Here is a 17992-nt window from a genome sequence, read left to right as displayed (position 1 = left end):
AAGAGGCAGGGCCTGTTAAAGCTCATCTTGCAGTGTAGACTCAGTATTTCTTTTCATGAAGTCTTCTGCTGATAGTCGTCTCTGACTCATCCACATCAGCCCCCTGAAGACTGTTTCTAGTCTGTTAGACAGGCATTGGGGGCTTTTTCTTTACCACAGTGAAAATTCTTCTGTCATAAGCAGTGGAGGTCTTCCTTATCCTACCAGTCCCTTTGCGATTAGTGAGCCCACCAGTGCATTCTTTCTTCTTAATGGTATTCCAGACAATTGATTTAGGTCATCCTACGGTTTCACCAATATCTCCAATATTTTTATTCTTGTTTTTCAGCCTCATAATGGCTTCTTTGACTTTCCTTGGCACAGCCCTTGTTCTCAAGTTGAACAATAGGAACTTTAGTCTATAAAGGGGAGAAGCAGATAAATTACAAACACCCGTGACGCCAATTGTCACAAACATTATTGCTGCCCTGAAATGTGGGGGCCATGAGAAAAAAAAAAGGCATTTCTACATGGTGTGACCAAAATGTCTGCAAATCCCCTGAAATGAAAGTCACTCATTGTGCACTTCAATCACGATGTCTGAATTGTTTGAGCTATAATTTTAAACTGTGGAGCAGTGGGACCAATCTATGAATAACTGTGTCTATTTGCCAATCATTATGGATGGCACTGTATAATGGAAAAAGTAATGTTATGTATGGCCTATAGGGCGTGTCACTGAACCCCAAAACTACACACAGACTGTCCGTATTCAAGTAAAGGTATTCCTGTTAAACAAAGTACTTTCACAGAGGTAAGGCAGATCCATGGGACCACAACTCCCATGCTGCCCTTCAGGAATCCATAATGCTGCTGCCAGTATACAAGGAGATGCTTTGCCCATAGCAGGCAGTCACACCAGCCGCGCAGTAATGTCCTTCCACATACAGGTTCTGGCATGGAAAGGAGGTATTGTTATTTTCTCCCTGACCTTCCATTATCAAGGCCTTCTGGCCAGGTAAGGGGGTGGGCTTCACACAAGCTGAGATGCCGGTTCGTCCCTCACACATGAAGTGGATGGAGAGGTGGGCTTTATTCAAAGCTAATGGGAGCTGGCTGTGGGACTGCTCATATGTTTTGGCTCCTTTGCTTGAAATCCCTATTGGCTGGGTTAGAGATAAAGATTACTGGTGGTCTCCTTCAACCTCCCACCCATCGCAACTCTAAGAGGGGTCTAAGGTGCTGAGGTGCTTAAGGATGGCTTTGTGTCATATTTCAAAGGGAATCCCATTTCTGGTCCATTTCTCAGTTAGCTTGAATGTTTTATTGTACAAATAACACCCAGTAGACATTTTGATATTTCAGAATTTTTAATCAGATGTTTAGACAGTACACTAATATTTTAAAAAATCTCTTGAGATTATACCAAGGACATGACAGTAAATGCCAACGTCTGAGTTAGAAGACAGGAAAAGGACACTTAGAAGACAACATCATTCAAACATATGGAATCAAAATCAAAGAAGAAGAGTTTAATAGCCAGCTTTACTTCTGTTGCTGATACCTTCTTGACACATTGGGACCAAAGTGCTTTACATATCTTCAGTGTGTCTAATCTAACACAGCAAACATAACATTATGAGACCCATGTAATCCAATTTAAGGGCACAGTGGAGCAAAGCACCAGGCACTAGAGTGGAACAGGGTGCCAGTCCATTGCTGGTTACACTCAAATTCACATGAGGTGCCCATGTTGATGGCTACATTCACCCCCAATGAAACATCTTTGGGATGTGGGAGGGAAACTCAAAGAGAACTTCACTTGAGGGATTTGAACCTAAGATGATGGCTCCAGGAAGCACCAGTGCAGCACCTCACCCAATCTATAGACATGGTAGTTAAAGTAGAGCTTTGGCATTTAGAAAAACCCCTAAATAGACTGAGCTGAAATTAAATATGAAGAAATAAGTACTATGCGTATTTACTGTCTGTGTTTGATTTCTTTCAGACTGATTAAAAAGAAAAAGAAAATTTAATGTTAATTTTAAAGTGTGTCTTTAAACCTGAACCTGATTTTAATGCAATTATCACCACATCCATTTATATTGAAGCTGAGGGCGCCTTTTCACTCTTATTTCACCTCAGAAATCTGCTCCAGTGAGACGCCATTGTCAAGATATTCAAAAACCTGATGAAGGAAGGCTTTCATATCTGACCACCTTTGACATTTTCGCCTTGTAAACCAGGGCACCAGCAAAAATGGCCACTGCTACAATGAATGCCACTGCTATAACCATAGTGTTCAGATTCAGATTCTGGCCTAAATCTGCAAAGAAAAATAGGAAAGAAAAAATAAGTTAATTAATATAATGTACTGAATACAAAGATAGACATATTATTTTATACAATTAATGTTTATAGTCATCAACATCCCAAGACACTTCAGAAAAAACATTGTAGAGGGGGGTCCAATCAGGACTGGAACTGCTGAACAGAGGGGCTGACATAAAAGAGGACTGCATGATAGATAGATAGATAGATAGATAGATAGATAGATAGATAGATAGATAGATAGATAGATAGATAGATAGATAGATAGATAGATAGATACTTTATTAATCCCAAGGAAATTCACATACTCAAGCAGCTGCATACTGATAAAGAACAATATTAAATTAAAGATTGGTGTAAGTTTTAGTGTTCTTGCGCATGTCAGGGCAAACACCACTAGGGGGCAGTGTTTGCCTTTTTCACAAGAGGTAGCTAAAGAGTAATAACTTGAGGGGAATAAATTTAGGAGAATGAAAATGGAGAACAAAAGGTAACTTATTAGACTGTCCTCCATGCTGCAAAATGTTAACTAGAGAAGCGTCTAGGCCAGGGGTTCTTAACCTGATGTCCGTGGACCCCTAGGGGGTCTATGGATGGGTTTCAGGGGGTCCGTGAGGGTCAGATAAATATTAAGATTTATATTCACTATACAGCCTGGTACTGTTGATTTAGAATAGATGTAGTAGTGGTAGTAGTAGTAATGGTAGTAGAAAACATTGTAGTAGTAGATCTGTTTTAATTTGCACAAAAGGATTGTATTTCATAACTATAATGAGTGGCCATTACTTTTTGCATAAAATGAAGCGTTTTTTTAGATTGTTTACAATAAAGGTTAATAATACTTTGTGTATGTCATATATGTATGAGACAATTAATTCTCGATAAATAAAGTACCTTATATTCATTGCATGAAAACTTGTGTTTATGTGAATATTTCTGGGGAAGGGGGGTCCATAGCTTTCATAAGATTCTTAAAGATTCAAAAAAGGTTACGAATCACTGGTCTATACTATATGAACACCCGCCATACACAGGAGAGGACAGACTCTCTGCCAATTTAAAGGGAATCAGATGGTGAACATTACATAATAAACAGAGTTCACCAGATGGAGCTCCACAAGGATGAGCTCAGGTCTTCCACGGGAACATTGCTAACCCAAAAAGGCAGTCCCAGGGATTTCCCCAGAATAAACCAAACTTTGGGCGTAAGGCAACCACCTCAGAGGACAGTTGAGTTCAGAGCCACAACATTAATCGTGACTTGTGGTCAATTGGCGTAAGGAGGACAGAGACTAAGTGATTTAGGAAATAATGGAAGGACTTAAGGAAATATACAGCTATGAAAGTGGGCAGCCAACCCAACGTGTAAAGAGGACATTGGCTCTTTATTTAAGCCTGGAAAGGCAGCATAAAGTGTTTATTTTTCCTTGTTTACCTTAAATTGTGCTCACTCCATGCATTCAGACCTGTAATTGTTTTATTGTTTTAAGAAATCTACTATTTTTGGGTCCTTAATGTCCACAAATATACAATTGTTTTGATAGTGATAAAAGGTAATGACAACCAGGTGTCATTGTTTGACACTGATTTATTGCACAGTTTGGCTTATAATGGTATATTAAAAATGATTCCATTTCATTGTCTGCCTTCCCTTTGTTACCCTTGGTTGTCTCATATGACAACAATAAATACTATTTATGACAATCGAGTTAGTTTTGAAGTGAAACTGAATAAAAAAGTTCTCAGACACATATACAATAATCTTCTTTCCTCTGCTCACATTAGGGGTCGCCACAGTGGATCATCTGTTTTCATATCTTCCTCTCCTTGTCATCTTTCTCTGTTACACCCATTACCTGCATGCCCCCCTCACACAACACCTGTAAACCTTCTCTTAGTCCTTCCTCTTTTCCTCTTCCTTGGCAGCTCTATCCTTAGTATCCTACTCCCAATATACTTAGCATCTCTCCTCTGCACATGTCCAAACCAATGTAATGTTGCCTCTCTGACTTTGGCTCCCAACCATCAAACCTGAGCTGATCTCAACACACTTAGTTCAAATCTTAACATCTTTACCTCGGCCAACTCCAGCTCTATCTCCTGCTTTCTGGTCAGTGCCACTGTCTCCAGCCCATATAACAAAGCTGGCCTCACTACCGTCCTGTAGACCTTCCCTTTCACTCTTGCTGATATCCATCTATCACAAATTACTCCTGACACTCTTCTTCACCCATTCCACCCTGCCTGCACTCTCCTTTTCACCCATTACTCCGTACTGTTGATCCCAAGTATTTAAACTCATCCACTTTGGCCAACTGTACTTCCTGAATCCTCACCATTCCACTGAACTCCCTCTCATGTACACACACATGTATATTCTGTCTTGGTGGTTCTACTGACCTTCATTCCTTTCCTCTCTAGAGCATATATCCACCTCTTCAGGGCCTCCTCAACCTGCTCCCTACTATCGCTACTGATCACAATGTCATCAGCAAACATCACAGTCCACAGGGACTCCTGTCTAATCTCGTCTGTCAACCTGTCCATCACTATTGCAAATAAGAAAGGGCTCAGAGCCGAACTCTGTTGTAATCATCCTCCACCTTGAATGCATCTGTCACACTTCTGTCTGCCTATCGCAGACTTCACCACTGTCACACTTCCCTCGTACATATCCTGTACAACTCTTACTTACTTCTCTACCACTCCCGACTTCCTCATACAATACCATAACTCCTCTCGAGGTACCCTGTCATATGCTTTCTCCAGGTCCAAAAAGACACAATACAACTCCTTCTGGCCTTCTCTATACTTCTCCATTAACATCCTCAGAGCAACATTACATTTGTGGTGCTCTTCGTTGGCATGAAACCATACTGCTGCTAACTAATCATCACCTCCCACCTTAACTGAGCTTTAACTACTCTTTCTCATAACTTCATGGTGTGGCTTATCCATTTTATCCCCCTTTAGTTATTACAGCTCTGCACATCCCCCTTATTCTTAAAAATTGGTACCAGTACACTTCTTCTCCACTCCTCAGGCATCCTCTCACTTTCCAAGATTGCATTAAACAATCTGGTTAAAAACTCCACTGCCATCTCTCCAAAACACCTCCATGCTTCCACAGATATGTCATCTGGACCAACAGCCTTGCCAGTCTTCATTCTCTTCATATGTTCTTACTTTCTCTTTGTTAATCCATCGCACTTCCTGATTCATTATCTTCACATCATCCAACCTTCTCTTTCGTTCGTTTTCTTCATTCATCACTCTCTCAAAGTACTCTTTCCATCTGCTCAACGCACTCTCCTCACTTGTGAGTACGTTTCCATCTTTATCCTTGTTCACCCTAACCTGCTGCACATCTTTCCAAGATCGGTCCCTCTGTCTAGCCCACCGGTCCTTTTCTCCCTCCTTAGTATCCAACCTCTCATACAGCACATCATATGCCTTTTCTTTAGCCTTTGCCACCTCTCTCTTCACCTTATGCCTTATCTCCTTGTACTCCTGTCACCTTTCTGCATCTATCTGACTATCCCACTTCTTCTTTGCCATCCTCTTCCTCTGTATATTCTCCTGTACTTCCCGATTCCACCACCAGGTTTCCTTTTCCTCCTTCCTATGTCCAGATGTCATGCCAAGCACCCTTCTTTTTGTCACCCTTACTACTTCTGCTGTAGTTGCCCAGCTGTCTAGTAACTCTTCACTGCCTCGCTGAACTCAACCTTGCAGTCTTCCATTTTCAACTTCCACCATTTGATCCTTGGCTCTGCCCTCACTCTCCTCCTCTTCTTGATCTCCAACATCATCCTACAGACCACCATCCTATGCTGTCTAACTACATTGTCCACTGCCACTACTTTGTAGTCTCCAATCTTGTTCAGACTGAACCTCCCACAAAGGATGTAATCTACCTGTGTGAATCTTCCTCCAGTCTTGTAACATTATGTTCCTCCCTCTTCTTCAAAAAACGTATTCACCACAGCCATGTCCATCATTTTTCCAAACTCCACTGTTATCTGACCTTCTTCAATTCTGTCCTTGACCCAATACCTACCCATCACCTCCTCATCTACTCTGTTCCCTTCACCAACATGTCCATTGAAATCCGCTCCAATCACCACTTTCTGTTCCTTGGGTACACTGTCCATCACTTCATCCAACTCACTTCTGAAATCTTCTTTCTCTTCCATTGCACACCCAACTTGCGGAGCATATACACTAACAACATTCATCATCACACCTCCAATTTCCACCTTCATAATCATTACTCTGTCTGACACTCTTTTCACCTCTAACACAGCATGACATACTTTTCCTTCAGAATAACTCCTACCCCATTTCTCCTTGTATCCACACTATGACAGAACAATTTGAACCCACCTCCAAACCACATGGCCTTACTCCCCTTCTGTTTGGTCTCTTGCAAGCACAACATATCAGCTTTCTTTCACTCCATCACATCAGCTAACTCTCTTCCCTAACCAGTCATACAGCCATCATTCAAAATTCCTACCCTCACTTTCACTCTCTTTACCTTCTTCTAACTCCCCCAATCACAACCCTGGACATGCCTTCCCCCCACCTTCTCCTTCTTCTGCCAGCAGTAGCCAAAACTCCTCTCTAGGCACTGTGTCATAAGCTAATAGTACTGGTGGCGGGCATTGTATAACCAGGCCTCGACCGATCCGGTATGGAAATTTGCATTGTTGTCCACATATTTTTCTAACTAATTTTTACAAAGGATTGCCCTTCCTGACAACACCCTCCCCATTTATCCAGCTTGCAACTGGCAATAAGAAACGCAATGGTTTGTGCAACCCCTGTGGCTGGGTGACACATATACAATAATAGCTACCATTACTAAGAACTGTTCTTCTTAATGGTTGCCAAAACGACAAAAGTAAGTCAGTCTGTGACAAGTAGAAAGGGATTCACTGAAAGCATTCTTCACTAACTTAGACCTACACAACAGATTCAGCCTTACTGTTATTGTATTGAGTCTTCCCAGCAAGGTAGAGGGGTCCTTGGGAAATGAAGTGTTTCTGGCTCTCCAAAGACAATGACCTCCTCTTCCTGCTTGGGATAGTTGGGATATTTGAGCTCTCAATGCAGCCCTGAGAGCATCGGGTGTCTGGACTGTCAGCTTCACAGAGAATGACACTGCAGGTGATGAACACCTAAAAGCAGAACAACCATGTAAACATTTGATAGAATCAACAAGCCGATAAAATGATTATATTTGGAAGGATGAGTGAATGTGTGCTCATCGCTTACCTGTTTGTATCCTCCAATAAAACTGTAGGCTTTCAGTCCAAAGTTAAATTGAGTCTGATTGGTGGGAAAGATTATTACACTATCATCTTTAACACACCTGGAAGAGACACAATTCAATGTATAAATCAATTGTTCAATTAGACGGAACATTCTAGCACCAAGTGAGAAATGTGTCTGTGGTGTCACATTTATATTAGATTAGCTATGTAAGCCCATGCTGTAAAAAGCCCGGGCTCCTAGAAACCACAGATTCTGGCACTTCAATCGATCAATCGCATTAGTTGTGCATTAACAGCTAAGTGAGGCTCTCTTTCCTTGGTGGTTTCATTTTGCCGACGTGCTCGCCTCCGTTGTCTATCAGTGGCTAAGCGAGTTTCTCTGTCCTCGGAGGTTTAGTTTTTTTCCAGTGTGCTCGCCTCACTTATGTATTAGTTAGTTTCTCTTTTCTCTGCAGTTTCACGTTGGCGACAGAGTCAATTTCTTTGAGCTTCATGCTGTTCCCTCGCACTTTCTGGCCGGACAGACAGACACACACACTTCGACACATCGTTTATATATAAAATAACAATCTTGAATCACATGGACAATGACGATATGGGGAAACCTCTCTTAGTTGCATTTTATTTTCATATATTCTTAGGCTTCATTTGAATGAAGTTATACAGAACACATAGCAGTTCACTTTGAACAGCTATTAACTACTTTTAAGGTGAGTGTTGGGTATAAGAGGGGAGAAAAAATGGACAGGGCATCAGTCTATCACAGGACACACTTATTCATGCACTTGGCCCTGATAGTGGGTGATATTAACACAATACACACATCTTTAAGTTCTGAGAGGGAAAACTGGAGACCATGTAAATACACAGGTAGACCTTAAACAGAACTCAGTGTCCTTCTACACCACAGAACTACAGCACTTCCATTCCAGAATGCATGAATAGCATTGTTTTACTTGAAACATAAGGCTGATCTGGCAGAGCATGAGCATGACGTGTATGAGTTCTGTATTAAGAGTCATTTTCATTTCGAATGTCTGGCTGACTCTCAAAGCAAACTATTGACAATATGCCCATATCTAATATGAATAAAGTCACTTCTTATATTTTGAGGTAAAGACTGCATATATAACACTTTATGACAGAAGCCTTGCTTTGGTTTAACAACCAGAATAAGAAGTTTAGGTCACTTATGTGATGTGCTACAGGGCTTTTTAATGATCTTCATACGGTTCTTGTATTTTGTACTGGGGAATGCTAGGTGCAGAGACCGCAAGCTGTAGGTGAACTCCTTTTTATTCCAGAATATTCTACATAAAAAATGTTAGATTATCAGTTCAACAGTTAATGTTACAAGAAAACTGGATGGTGAAACAGGACACCAGTGGTCCATAGTACATCAGTATATCTATAAATCAGTGGTTCTAAAACTTTCGTATTTCGGCCCCCCCCTTTTCTACCTGGAATAATTCTGCGCCCCCTGCATAATATAAGATAGATGAGAATAGCTCATGATGCAACCAACAAAGGTATGATACTCGTGAGGTGCAGCGTATCCTATCATTTTTACTTCCATAAGATTTGCATGTGTTCGGATAACTTTGATGAAATATTTGCAATTTATTAAGTGCTTTAATAACTGTTAAAATGCCTTGTGTGGTTTTTGGTAGTAATTATAATCCCAAAAACAAAGAATAAATTATTTATTCTTATTTAATAATTTTTTTATATAAAGAAATGGTTAAATATGTTTTAATTTTTAAAAATCTTGTAAACGAGGACTCTGATGAAGTCAATCTGCGCGAGATAAATGTATTTTCGTCCGACAAATATTACGTATACCGCTTTTAGTTGTATCATGAGAATAACCCAGTACGCAGTAAATTATTGAACTCAATTTGGCAATATTGGCTACACTGCCAATGAGGTGCAGTCGCGCCGCATTATCACGTGATCTACAAAACTTTCAAGGTGTAATAATAAATATTGAACCTCTGAGGCAGCTATCATGATAGCTTTTCAGAAATAAAGTCATTATTTAAGGTATCCAACAGGTCCAATATGCCATAACATCAAAATGATGATCAATAAAACATACTCAATGAAAAGTTACATTAATGTCTAATTTACTTTATGCACTTACTTTGACTGAGCTATTAATAAACTACCCAAGTCCAATGATTTGACACTGTTCAGTTCTATTCACTTTTAAGGAAGAAAGATCTAGAAGGCAGTGACTTTTTATTCACCAAGCCAATCAAATGACGAAGGTTCTTAGACAACAATCACTTCACTCAAGACTGATAATACAGTGAAAATATAATTGGCAGCTAACTGGAAATTTACCAGGAAAGAGGAACCTAAAAGTTGCGACAGATGAAAGTGTTCATATGCCGACTAACAGTAAAATAGTGAACACTTATGATGTTCCTGGTGTAACTGCCATAGTGGATGGACTGGGATCCTGATCAGGATGAAAGTGGTTCCTTAAACGAAGGGAAGCCTTATCGGAAGGACAGAGATGGACTGGTTTCCCGTCCAGGTTGGTTGTTAGTACCTTTTCCCAGAAGGGAAGACTAGTCAGAAGGACAGAAGGTGTCTGCTTCTCTGAGTCATGGATTCCCTTTTGGCTTTTGCGTCTGGAGGTTGATGCTATCTGGCACCCCCTAGTGTTCACATTGGTAAAGTCTAAAGTGTAAATGAGTGAACTTCAAAAAGTCCACTTCTACCTTAAACGTACCAATGTGCACAAACATGAACAACCAGATTTCTACAAGCAATATTTCTGGATAATCGAGCCCAAGTGAGAAATGTGAGAAAGACAACGGTGGGTTTGAGTTGGTATGGGCCTATTTGGGTTTGATTACTAACAGATCTATGATTGCATTAGGTGATTATATAGGAATTGGGAGGTTATCTGTTTGGATCATGAATTGGGACAAAATCTGACCAACTTGCTAGCTAACAATCCTAAACAACCAAACAGATTTACAAGTAATGGCTACAGAAAAGAAATCTGCATTTTATATACATCCAGGCAAAGTCCAAATTCCACTGTAATGTTGCAGTAAGAACTCAGACAAACAGTCTACAAAATGTATTACATAAATGTGAACAAGTTAACCCAGTTCAGAGGGTGAGGATGATGATGAGCTAAAGTTGCTCTTAACCAAAGTGAATGACTGACTAATGGAGCAGTGCAGCTTTCAGAGCACAAGAAGATCTGACCCACAAGTACATCTGAACAGTATCACACCTTAGTATATGTGGACAATGAACGTGGAATCATTTTTGGATAATTAGACATTGAACAATGAATACTGTATATATTTTGTCATTACTTCCATGTAATTAAATTTAAAGCATTATTAGGATTTAGAATGAAGCTCAAAAATGACAGAGAATTGAAATATCTGGCAATTTAAAGGGTAACCAAGAAACTCGCCTAAAGATAAGGGCCTAATCTGTACCATTAAACACTTTTAAACGTGTAAATGTGATTTACCCATTTGAAATGATGTCATAATAGATGGAGTCATTGGGGTCATCATGAGGCGTACTCCGGCATGTGTCGACAAACAGCTTGATGTTATTCAGGATGACTTCACACTGATGCCCATGAACAACATTTGCCCGAGTTCCACCTTGACTGGGTACTCGCTAGGGTCGATGATGTTTGTGAAGTCGTCGCTGTTATAAAACTCAAACACAAACGTGAAGGTCCCAAAGCCAGCTTCAGAGAACATGTAGTTGGACTTGTGAGGACTAAATGAAGCAGACGCTTGACCCTTATTTGGATAAGCACAACTGAAGGGAATCTCCACCTGATTTTCTTTGCTTATAATTTGATTAGGATAATCAAAAGTTGAAATTTCATTCTGGAAAATTATGGCAGTGCCATTATCCTGAAAAAGAAATTACAAGTAAAAGTATTAAATATTTTACTGGGGATGTTAAAAAAAGTCAAACCAAATAAAACATACAAAGCACAGACATAACTATCATGTTTCAAATGGTCATTTACTTTCACAATGATTGGTTGCCCTCCATCATGTGACTGTCATATAAACAAAAAACATAAACACAACAGGAAGAGACTGACGGGACCTTCAATCAGGCAAAGGAAAGACTAAGAGCAGGTCAAGTTTAAAAAGAAATCATGTCATTTAAGTTTATTTATGTCCAGCACGATTACTGCCCCGTTCTCTCCCACGTTTTGTCACAGAGCCCCCCATTTTAGTGTTTGTTGCCATGAAACATTTCTCAAGCTTAGTTCTTTTTATGGGAGAAAAGGGAAGTTTAAAAGATTACTATGAGTAAGTACCTCGATCAGGAGATGAAAACCAAAGTGGCAAAGTTAAAGAATAGTCGTAAGAGCACCAATGTCCAAGCCAACGGAAGCGTGAAGTTGTCTAAGTATAACCTTATCGGTAGTGGATGGTTCTACTCAAAATTGCTACATCGCCCCTCTGAGCAGACATTGTCCTGTGGTTTATCTCTGTCAGGACAGTGATCATGGCCAAGCTCCCTGTCCTATGGGAAGAAGGAATGGAGACAGGCTTTGAAAGGAAGAGGGAGAACTCAAAGGAGTTGACAGAAATCTGCATGGAGGATAGAAGATATGTGTTCTACTCAAGTCAACAGCAGAGGCTTCATTGCAATATTCCACCAACGATTTCTGAACATTGTTTTCAATTACCGATTCCATACTCATTCCAAAAAAAGGAGTTTCTGGCTCAGAAGAAGTGACACAATGGAAAGAGAAAGGAAACTAAGGCTGGCTGTAGGAAGTAGAAGGATGACATCAATATCACTGTCCCACCATCCTGAGATGTTTAAAGGGGTGAAACATCAGGGAAGGTTGGCTCTTGGCAGATAACCCTTCACTCAGCGTGGCGACACTGGCAAAGGTGCTCTAGAAGGCAATGACTTCCTGTGCATCCATCTATAATAATAAGGCCCTCAAACAAAAATTAAAACTGAAGATTAACACAAAACATTGTAATATGAATTTTATCCAAAGATACCAATTGTTGCCATATTTATACTAGATGGTAAGTGGCATCTTAGTTGCTTCAAACACAATCACATGACCCAGCTGGAATGGTGTTGCAGAAAATAACACAAACAGAGAGATAAAATAAATCAAACTGGTCGAGAAGAGTCTGAAAATGAATTGGGACTTTAAGTTAAAATTCTGATGGCCATCGAGAATGTTATAGACCTGGATTAGATTTTTAATCCTTAAGCAGCCTTCTTTACCTGTTAGGAATGAACTGGTTTCCCACTTGTTGAAAACATTTACACCTTTGAATAGAAAAGTAAATGACTGATATGCATATCAGGTACCAAGAAACAGAGATTGTTTCTAGTTGATTTAAAAAGAAAATTGTCACATGTAACAGAGTTCTAAGAATAAGTGCAAAACACATTTGTACACACCAAGTGGGTAAGAGGTAAAATCCAACATCTAAAACCAAACTAATTGGTAGAGAGTTTTCTCCTAATAGATTAAATGTCTTTTCTTTATCAGTATAAAGTTCAAAACAATCACGGAACATGCGACTCAAACGTAAATAAAATGGCTGCCATAACCCTGTGTCCATGCAACTCTAACTCTACACAAATGCAAGCAGGAAATAATGAGGGTCTTATAGTACAATAAGAAGACATAATATGACACTAGGAGGTCAAAATAATCCACTCTGGAATCCCAGACCCAAAAAATATATCTTTTTTAAATCTTGATAACTGTTTTGTGAAGCTGCAGATGAGCATTTAAATTCTTCTCAGACCAATGGATTCTTCCTTGTTTTCCACATTGATTTTCCAATGGTGGAGTGTTGAATATTGACTTTAACCAAGGTAAATATTTTCAATTCAACGTTGTGCCAGTGACTTTAGTTTTCTGTCAGTGTGGAAAACGTATTTGACTTTTAAAATCTTTTTCCCCATTCTGTCAGATTTTAGACATCATCACACATGCGTGTCACAAGGTCACTTTCCTGATGTATCTGAGATATGCAATGCGCCCTGCTAACAATTTTGTCTCCTTTTCTTTCTATCACAGTGCCAAGACGATGCCCAATGAGGGCAAATGAGACAGAGAAGCCACACCCCTTATTACCCAGACAGTATATAAAGCAGATATCGCTGAAAGGTGACGTCGTTTTTTGGACCAGAGCATCGAACAAGGTGATCGCACGTATTTCTTTTGTCCTCATAGTTATTTTTATTTTGTGCATAAAACGGTGCAGCCTTCCTTTCTTCAGAGCTCTGTCAAATCTATCTCATAGACCACAACATGTATAATATTCATCCATGTATCCATTATCCAACCCTCTATATCCTAACTAAAGGGTCACGGGGGTCTACTGGAGCCAATCTCAGCCAACACAGGGCGCAAGGCAGGAAACAAACCCCAGGTATGGCGCCAGCCTACCGCATGGCACACACACACACACCAAGCACACACTAGGGACAATTTAGCATCGCCAATTCACTAACCTGTATGTCTTTGGACCGTGGGAGGAAACCCATGTAGACATGGGGAGAACATGCAAACTCCACGCAGGAGGAGGACCCAGGTCTCTAACTGCAAGGCAGCAGCGCCACCATGCCGCCACATGTATAATATGCTTTTATTATTATTTGATTTAGATTAGTTTCCTGTTTTGGGTATTTACACCAATGATGTCAGACATGTTTTAATTGTTGCAGTAGTTGACCAGCTTGCAGCTGCTGCTGCTTATTGTGAGTGCACTGATATGGGATGTCAGTCATCACCGTGCTGTACAAGGATTACATGTACTGTAGAAACCTAAAATACGAGAAAACTTGTTTTAAAAAAAATCAAAAGCTTACTAAAAACATTGATTTGCCCTCATTTTCTACGCCTGCCCTTGTACTCTTGATGCTAGATGGACAGTCCTTTGTCATACTTGCCACCTCTGGCTATGGTATGTGTTGAGTTTTGATGCACATTTACCTCTTGTAAAATACTCTTTCTGGAGCAATATGTTTTTTCCCCTGCAAACAGACCTATTCTCTTCTCACATTTACATGTTAATTATGTATATGCGTAACTTAATTCTTTTCTTCACGACCTAAAGTAATGATGTTGATTTTACAATTTGTCTTTAGTTTGTTTGATTTACTGTAGATGATGTTATCTCTCTATCACACTGTAGTAATTAAGAAATATGGTTTGATCCTGGCTGGACATTTGTCATCACTGTTATTAGCAATGCTACAACCTTACAGCCTTGTCTTCAGACCCTTTTGCAGATTGAACCCCTTGTGCTTGTATACTTATTTTTGGGGTAGTTCTTTTTGAAAGATGGGGGTATCAACACTGAATGAGAGAAAGCAGTGAAGTTTCAGAATCAAGTAAAATAAATGTTTTGATTTCTTGGATTTTAAAAAGTGAGATGGCCATCTTGATACCTTACTTTCTTTTAGTCAGCCTAACTGGACAATAGGACTACTGCTGTTGAGCAGAAAGTTTGAACTGGTTTTGTTTTTATCTTAGAGCTGTCTGCCCATTCATATTACATCTACATTTATTAAAATCTGCTTGTTTTCAAGTATTGCAAGAAACTCAAAGTTTGGGGCTACACGAACTCTAAGGGTCTTGTAGAAATACAGTGGGTACATTCACCCCCTTCAAAATATTCACATCTTCTTGCTTTGCAGCGTGAAAGCAAGACACAAAAAATTCTCCAGCTGAAATTACTTCTGTGGCGTTCTGCTATTTTCACACTATATATATATCAATACACACTGAAATTTTGTAAATAGCAAATGGTGTACAGTAATTCATATGGCACTTAGAATTCAACAAATTTAGCCTGTACATGTCAATAAAATCCTCCAAAAAAGTATAAAAAATCTAAACTAAACACACTGCAGACTTGCTGATTTCAACCTGTAATTAAATACCGGTACTTAGTGCACATTTCAAGGGTGATACAGTGGCGTGGTGGTAGTGCTGCCTCACAATAAGGAGATCGGGGTTTACATCCCAGGTCCTCCCTGTGTGGAGGTTGCATGTTTTCCCAGTGTCTGTGTAGGTTTCCTCAGGTGCTGTGGTCTCTGCCCACGGTCCAAAGATGTACAGGTTAGGTGGATTGGTGATCCTAAATTGGCCTTAATGTGTGTTTGGTGTGTCTTTGCCCTGTGATGTACTGGCACCCTGCTCAAGGTTTGTTTCCTGCCTTGTGCCCTATGCTAGCTGGGACAGGCTTTGCCACCCACCTGTGACCCTGCTCAGGACTGAGCGGGTTTAAAAATGACTGACTGGCATTTCTATCCAAAAGACAGAATCGCAAAGCAAGTTCTTTAAAGTTATGACCACAAATTTTTAATGTTAGAAGTACATTATGAAGGCTGTATTATTTTTTTTTAGTTTTTATATTTAAAAGCTGTTTCATGTACATAAATCTTTTGATACAAATTGCAACTGTCAATGTTTCTATTAAGTGTCAAATATAAATTTTCAAACATAGAACAAATATGACAGAAACATCCAGTGTCACCTCTTTGTTTGTGGACCTCTGCTGGATTCCAACCTATGAAAACTTTTTCTTTTTCACACTGTTGTGGGGTACAAAATCTGTACATTTTGTTCTGTATTTTCATTATATTTTGCTCAAGACAACAATAGATGAACTAAATTCAGGACACATCAAAGTATATCATATTCCCAGTTGTACTTCACTTTTAAAACAGCTGTTCAAGCAAAAGATGAAGACATGGCAATGCCGCAGGCTATCAATTACTTATAATTAATTATAACCTGAGAAAGGGTGGACATCTGGAACAACAAGTAGCTAAATTGGTTTACAGCCTGGGAAAGGAAGACATACCAGTAGGTTTTAAGCAACATCAAAAAAAGTTTTATTGTTTGGGAAAAATATCCGCGTGAATTCATTCATCATATTGACAGCCAGACAATCAGAAGATCTAACAATAACATCTTGCAAAACCCCCTAGTAAAAGTTTATAATAAATATGCCTCATCTGAAGAATGATATAGGAGGGAGGAAGGAGAAGGGAACAGAGCGATGTCAGAAGAGGGCACCGGCAATGTGTGTCTGTTTCCATCTGATCATCAGAAAAGCATCTCATGAATAACTACGAGTGCTAGATCACTGCTTGTTACATTCATCCTTCTCATCTTTACTTTTTCATAAGCTTTTTCTAAAGACTATATATATCCAGACTTTTCTGTGGGCGGCACGGTGGCGCAGTGGTAGCACTGCTGCCTCGCAGTTAGGAGACCGGGTTCTTCCCGGGTCCTCCTGTGTGGAGTTGCATGTTCTCCCCGTGTCTGCGTGGGTTTTCTCCGGGTACTCTGGTTTCCTCCCACAGTCCAAGGACATGCAGGTTAGGTGGGTTGGCGATTCTAAATTGTCCGTAGTGTGTGCTTGGTGTGTGGGTGTGTGTGTCCTGTGGTGGGTTGGCGCCCTGCCTGGGATTGGTTCCTGCCTTGCGCCCTGTGATTGGCTCCAGCAGACCCCCGTGACCCTGTGTTTGGATTCAACGGGTTGGAAAATGGATGGATGGACTTTTCTGTCAGTCCTATTTTCTATTATTCTTTGGTCTACTGATATTATTAATCCTGTCAAAAAATTCCATGCTGTTTTTAACTTTTGTCACACACGTTCGACTAGGAGGGAGCTGAATGGACCAAATGGAGGTAATTACCCACCAGGCCAGGGGTGGCAGAGTGCTAAATCGTATTCTGTTATCCAGTGTAATGAGACTCATACTTTTACACTTTCTATGCTTAATGTCTAGAGTGACTGAAGTAATAAGGTAGATTTCTTTGAGCACCTGGTGCAGCAGGAGATTTGCCATTACCTCTGAGGTTTATTAAGGGCTGAGGGTAAGAGCTCCACCCAAAAGTAGGGAATCCTGTAGCCATCAGGCAAATACAAGTTGCAGAGAACAGGCACAATTTAAAAACTCAAGCCACAGTTAATATGTTATCTCAAAACAGGGAATTTGATGACAGATGAACAAACTACAGTAAAATTCTGGTGATTGTGCTGCACACCCTTACACACGAGTGTTGAAAAAGGAAAAAAAAAAGAGTTCAGGAATTATCAGATGATAAAATTAACTTCTTATATTTTGTCAAATGTTGTTCAGTTTAAATACGTGCTTAAAATAATTCAGCATTTGTGTCGTCAATACATTTTCAAATCAGTTATTTTTTTGCCAAACACATTGTTGAAAAGTATGATTTTAATTTCAGCATAAGTCTTAAATTGTTCATCTCCCTGTCTCTTTTAAACCTGCTCTGTTTCTTTGCTAAGTTGTATAAGCAGACAGCAGGGTAAGCACTGGCCTTTGAAACGGCACTTGATATTGAGATCTGGGACAGACAGTGGTGTAAA

General features: G+C 39.9%; 1 protein-coding gene across 1 annotated transcript in view; it reads right to left on the bottom strand.

Moving 5' to 3' along the window:
* Nucleotides 1–1346: 1346 nt before the first annotated feature.
* LOC120516011 (ZP domain-containing protein-like) overlaps nt 1347–17992 on the bottom strand; it is a 99797-nt gene continuing 83151 nt past the window's right edge. Inside the window, exons 7-8 of the mRNA XM_039737467.1 lie at nt 7301–7493; nt 1347–2305 (exon numbers count right to left, since the gene is read on the bottom strand). Of these exons, the coding sequence (XP_039593401.1) occupies nt 2160–2305; nt 7301–7493 (339 nt within the window). The 3' untranslated portion in view covers nt 1347–2159. The remainder of the gene's footprint in view (nt 2306–7300; nt 7494–17992) is intronic.

The sequence above is a fragment of the Polypterus senegalus genome, chromosome 1, assembly GCF_016835505.1.
Source record: "Polypterus senegalus isolate Bchr_013 chromosome 1, ASM1683550v1, whole genome shotgun sequence".
Taxonomy (NCBI): Eukaryota; Metazoa; Chordata; class Cladistia; order Polypteriformes; family Polypteridae; genus Polypterus; species Polypterus senegalus.
This window is presented reverse-complemented; position numbering and strand designations above follow the sequence as displayed.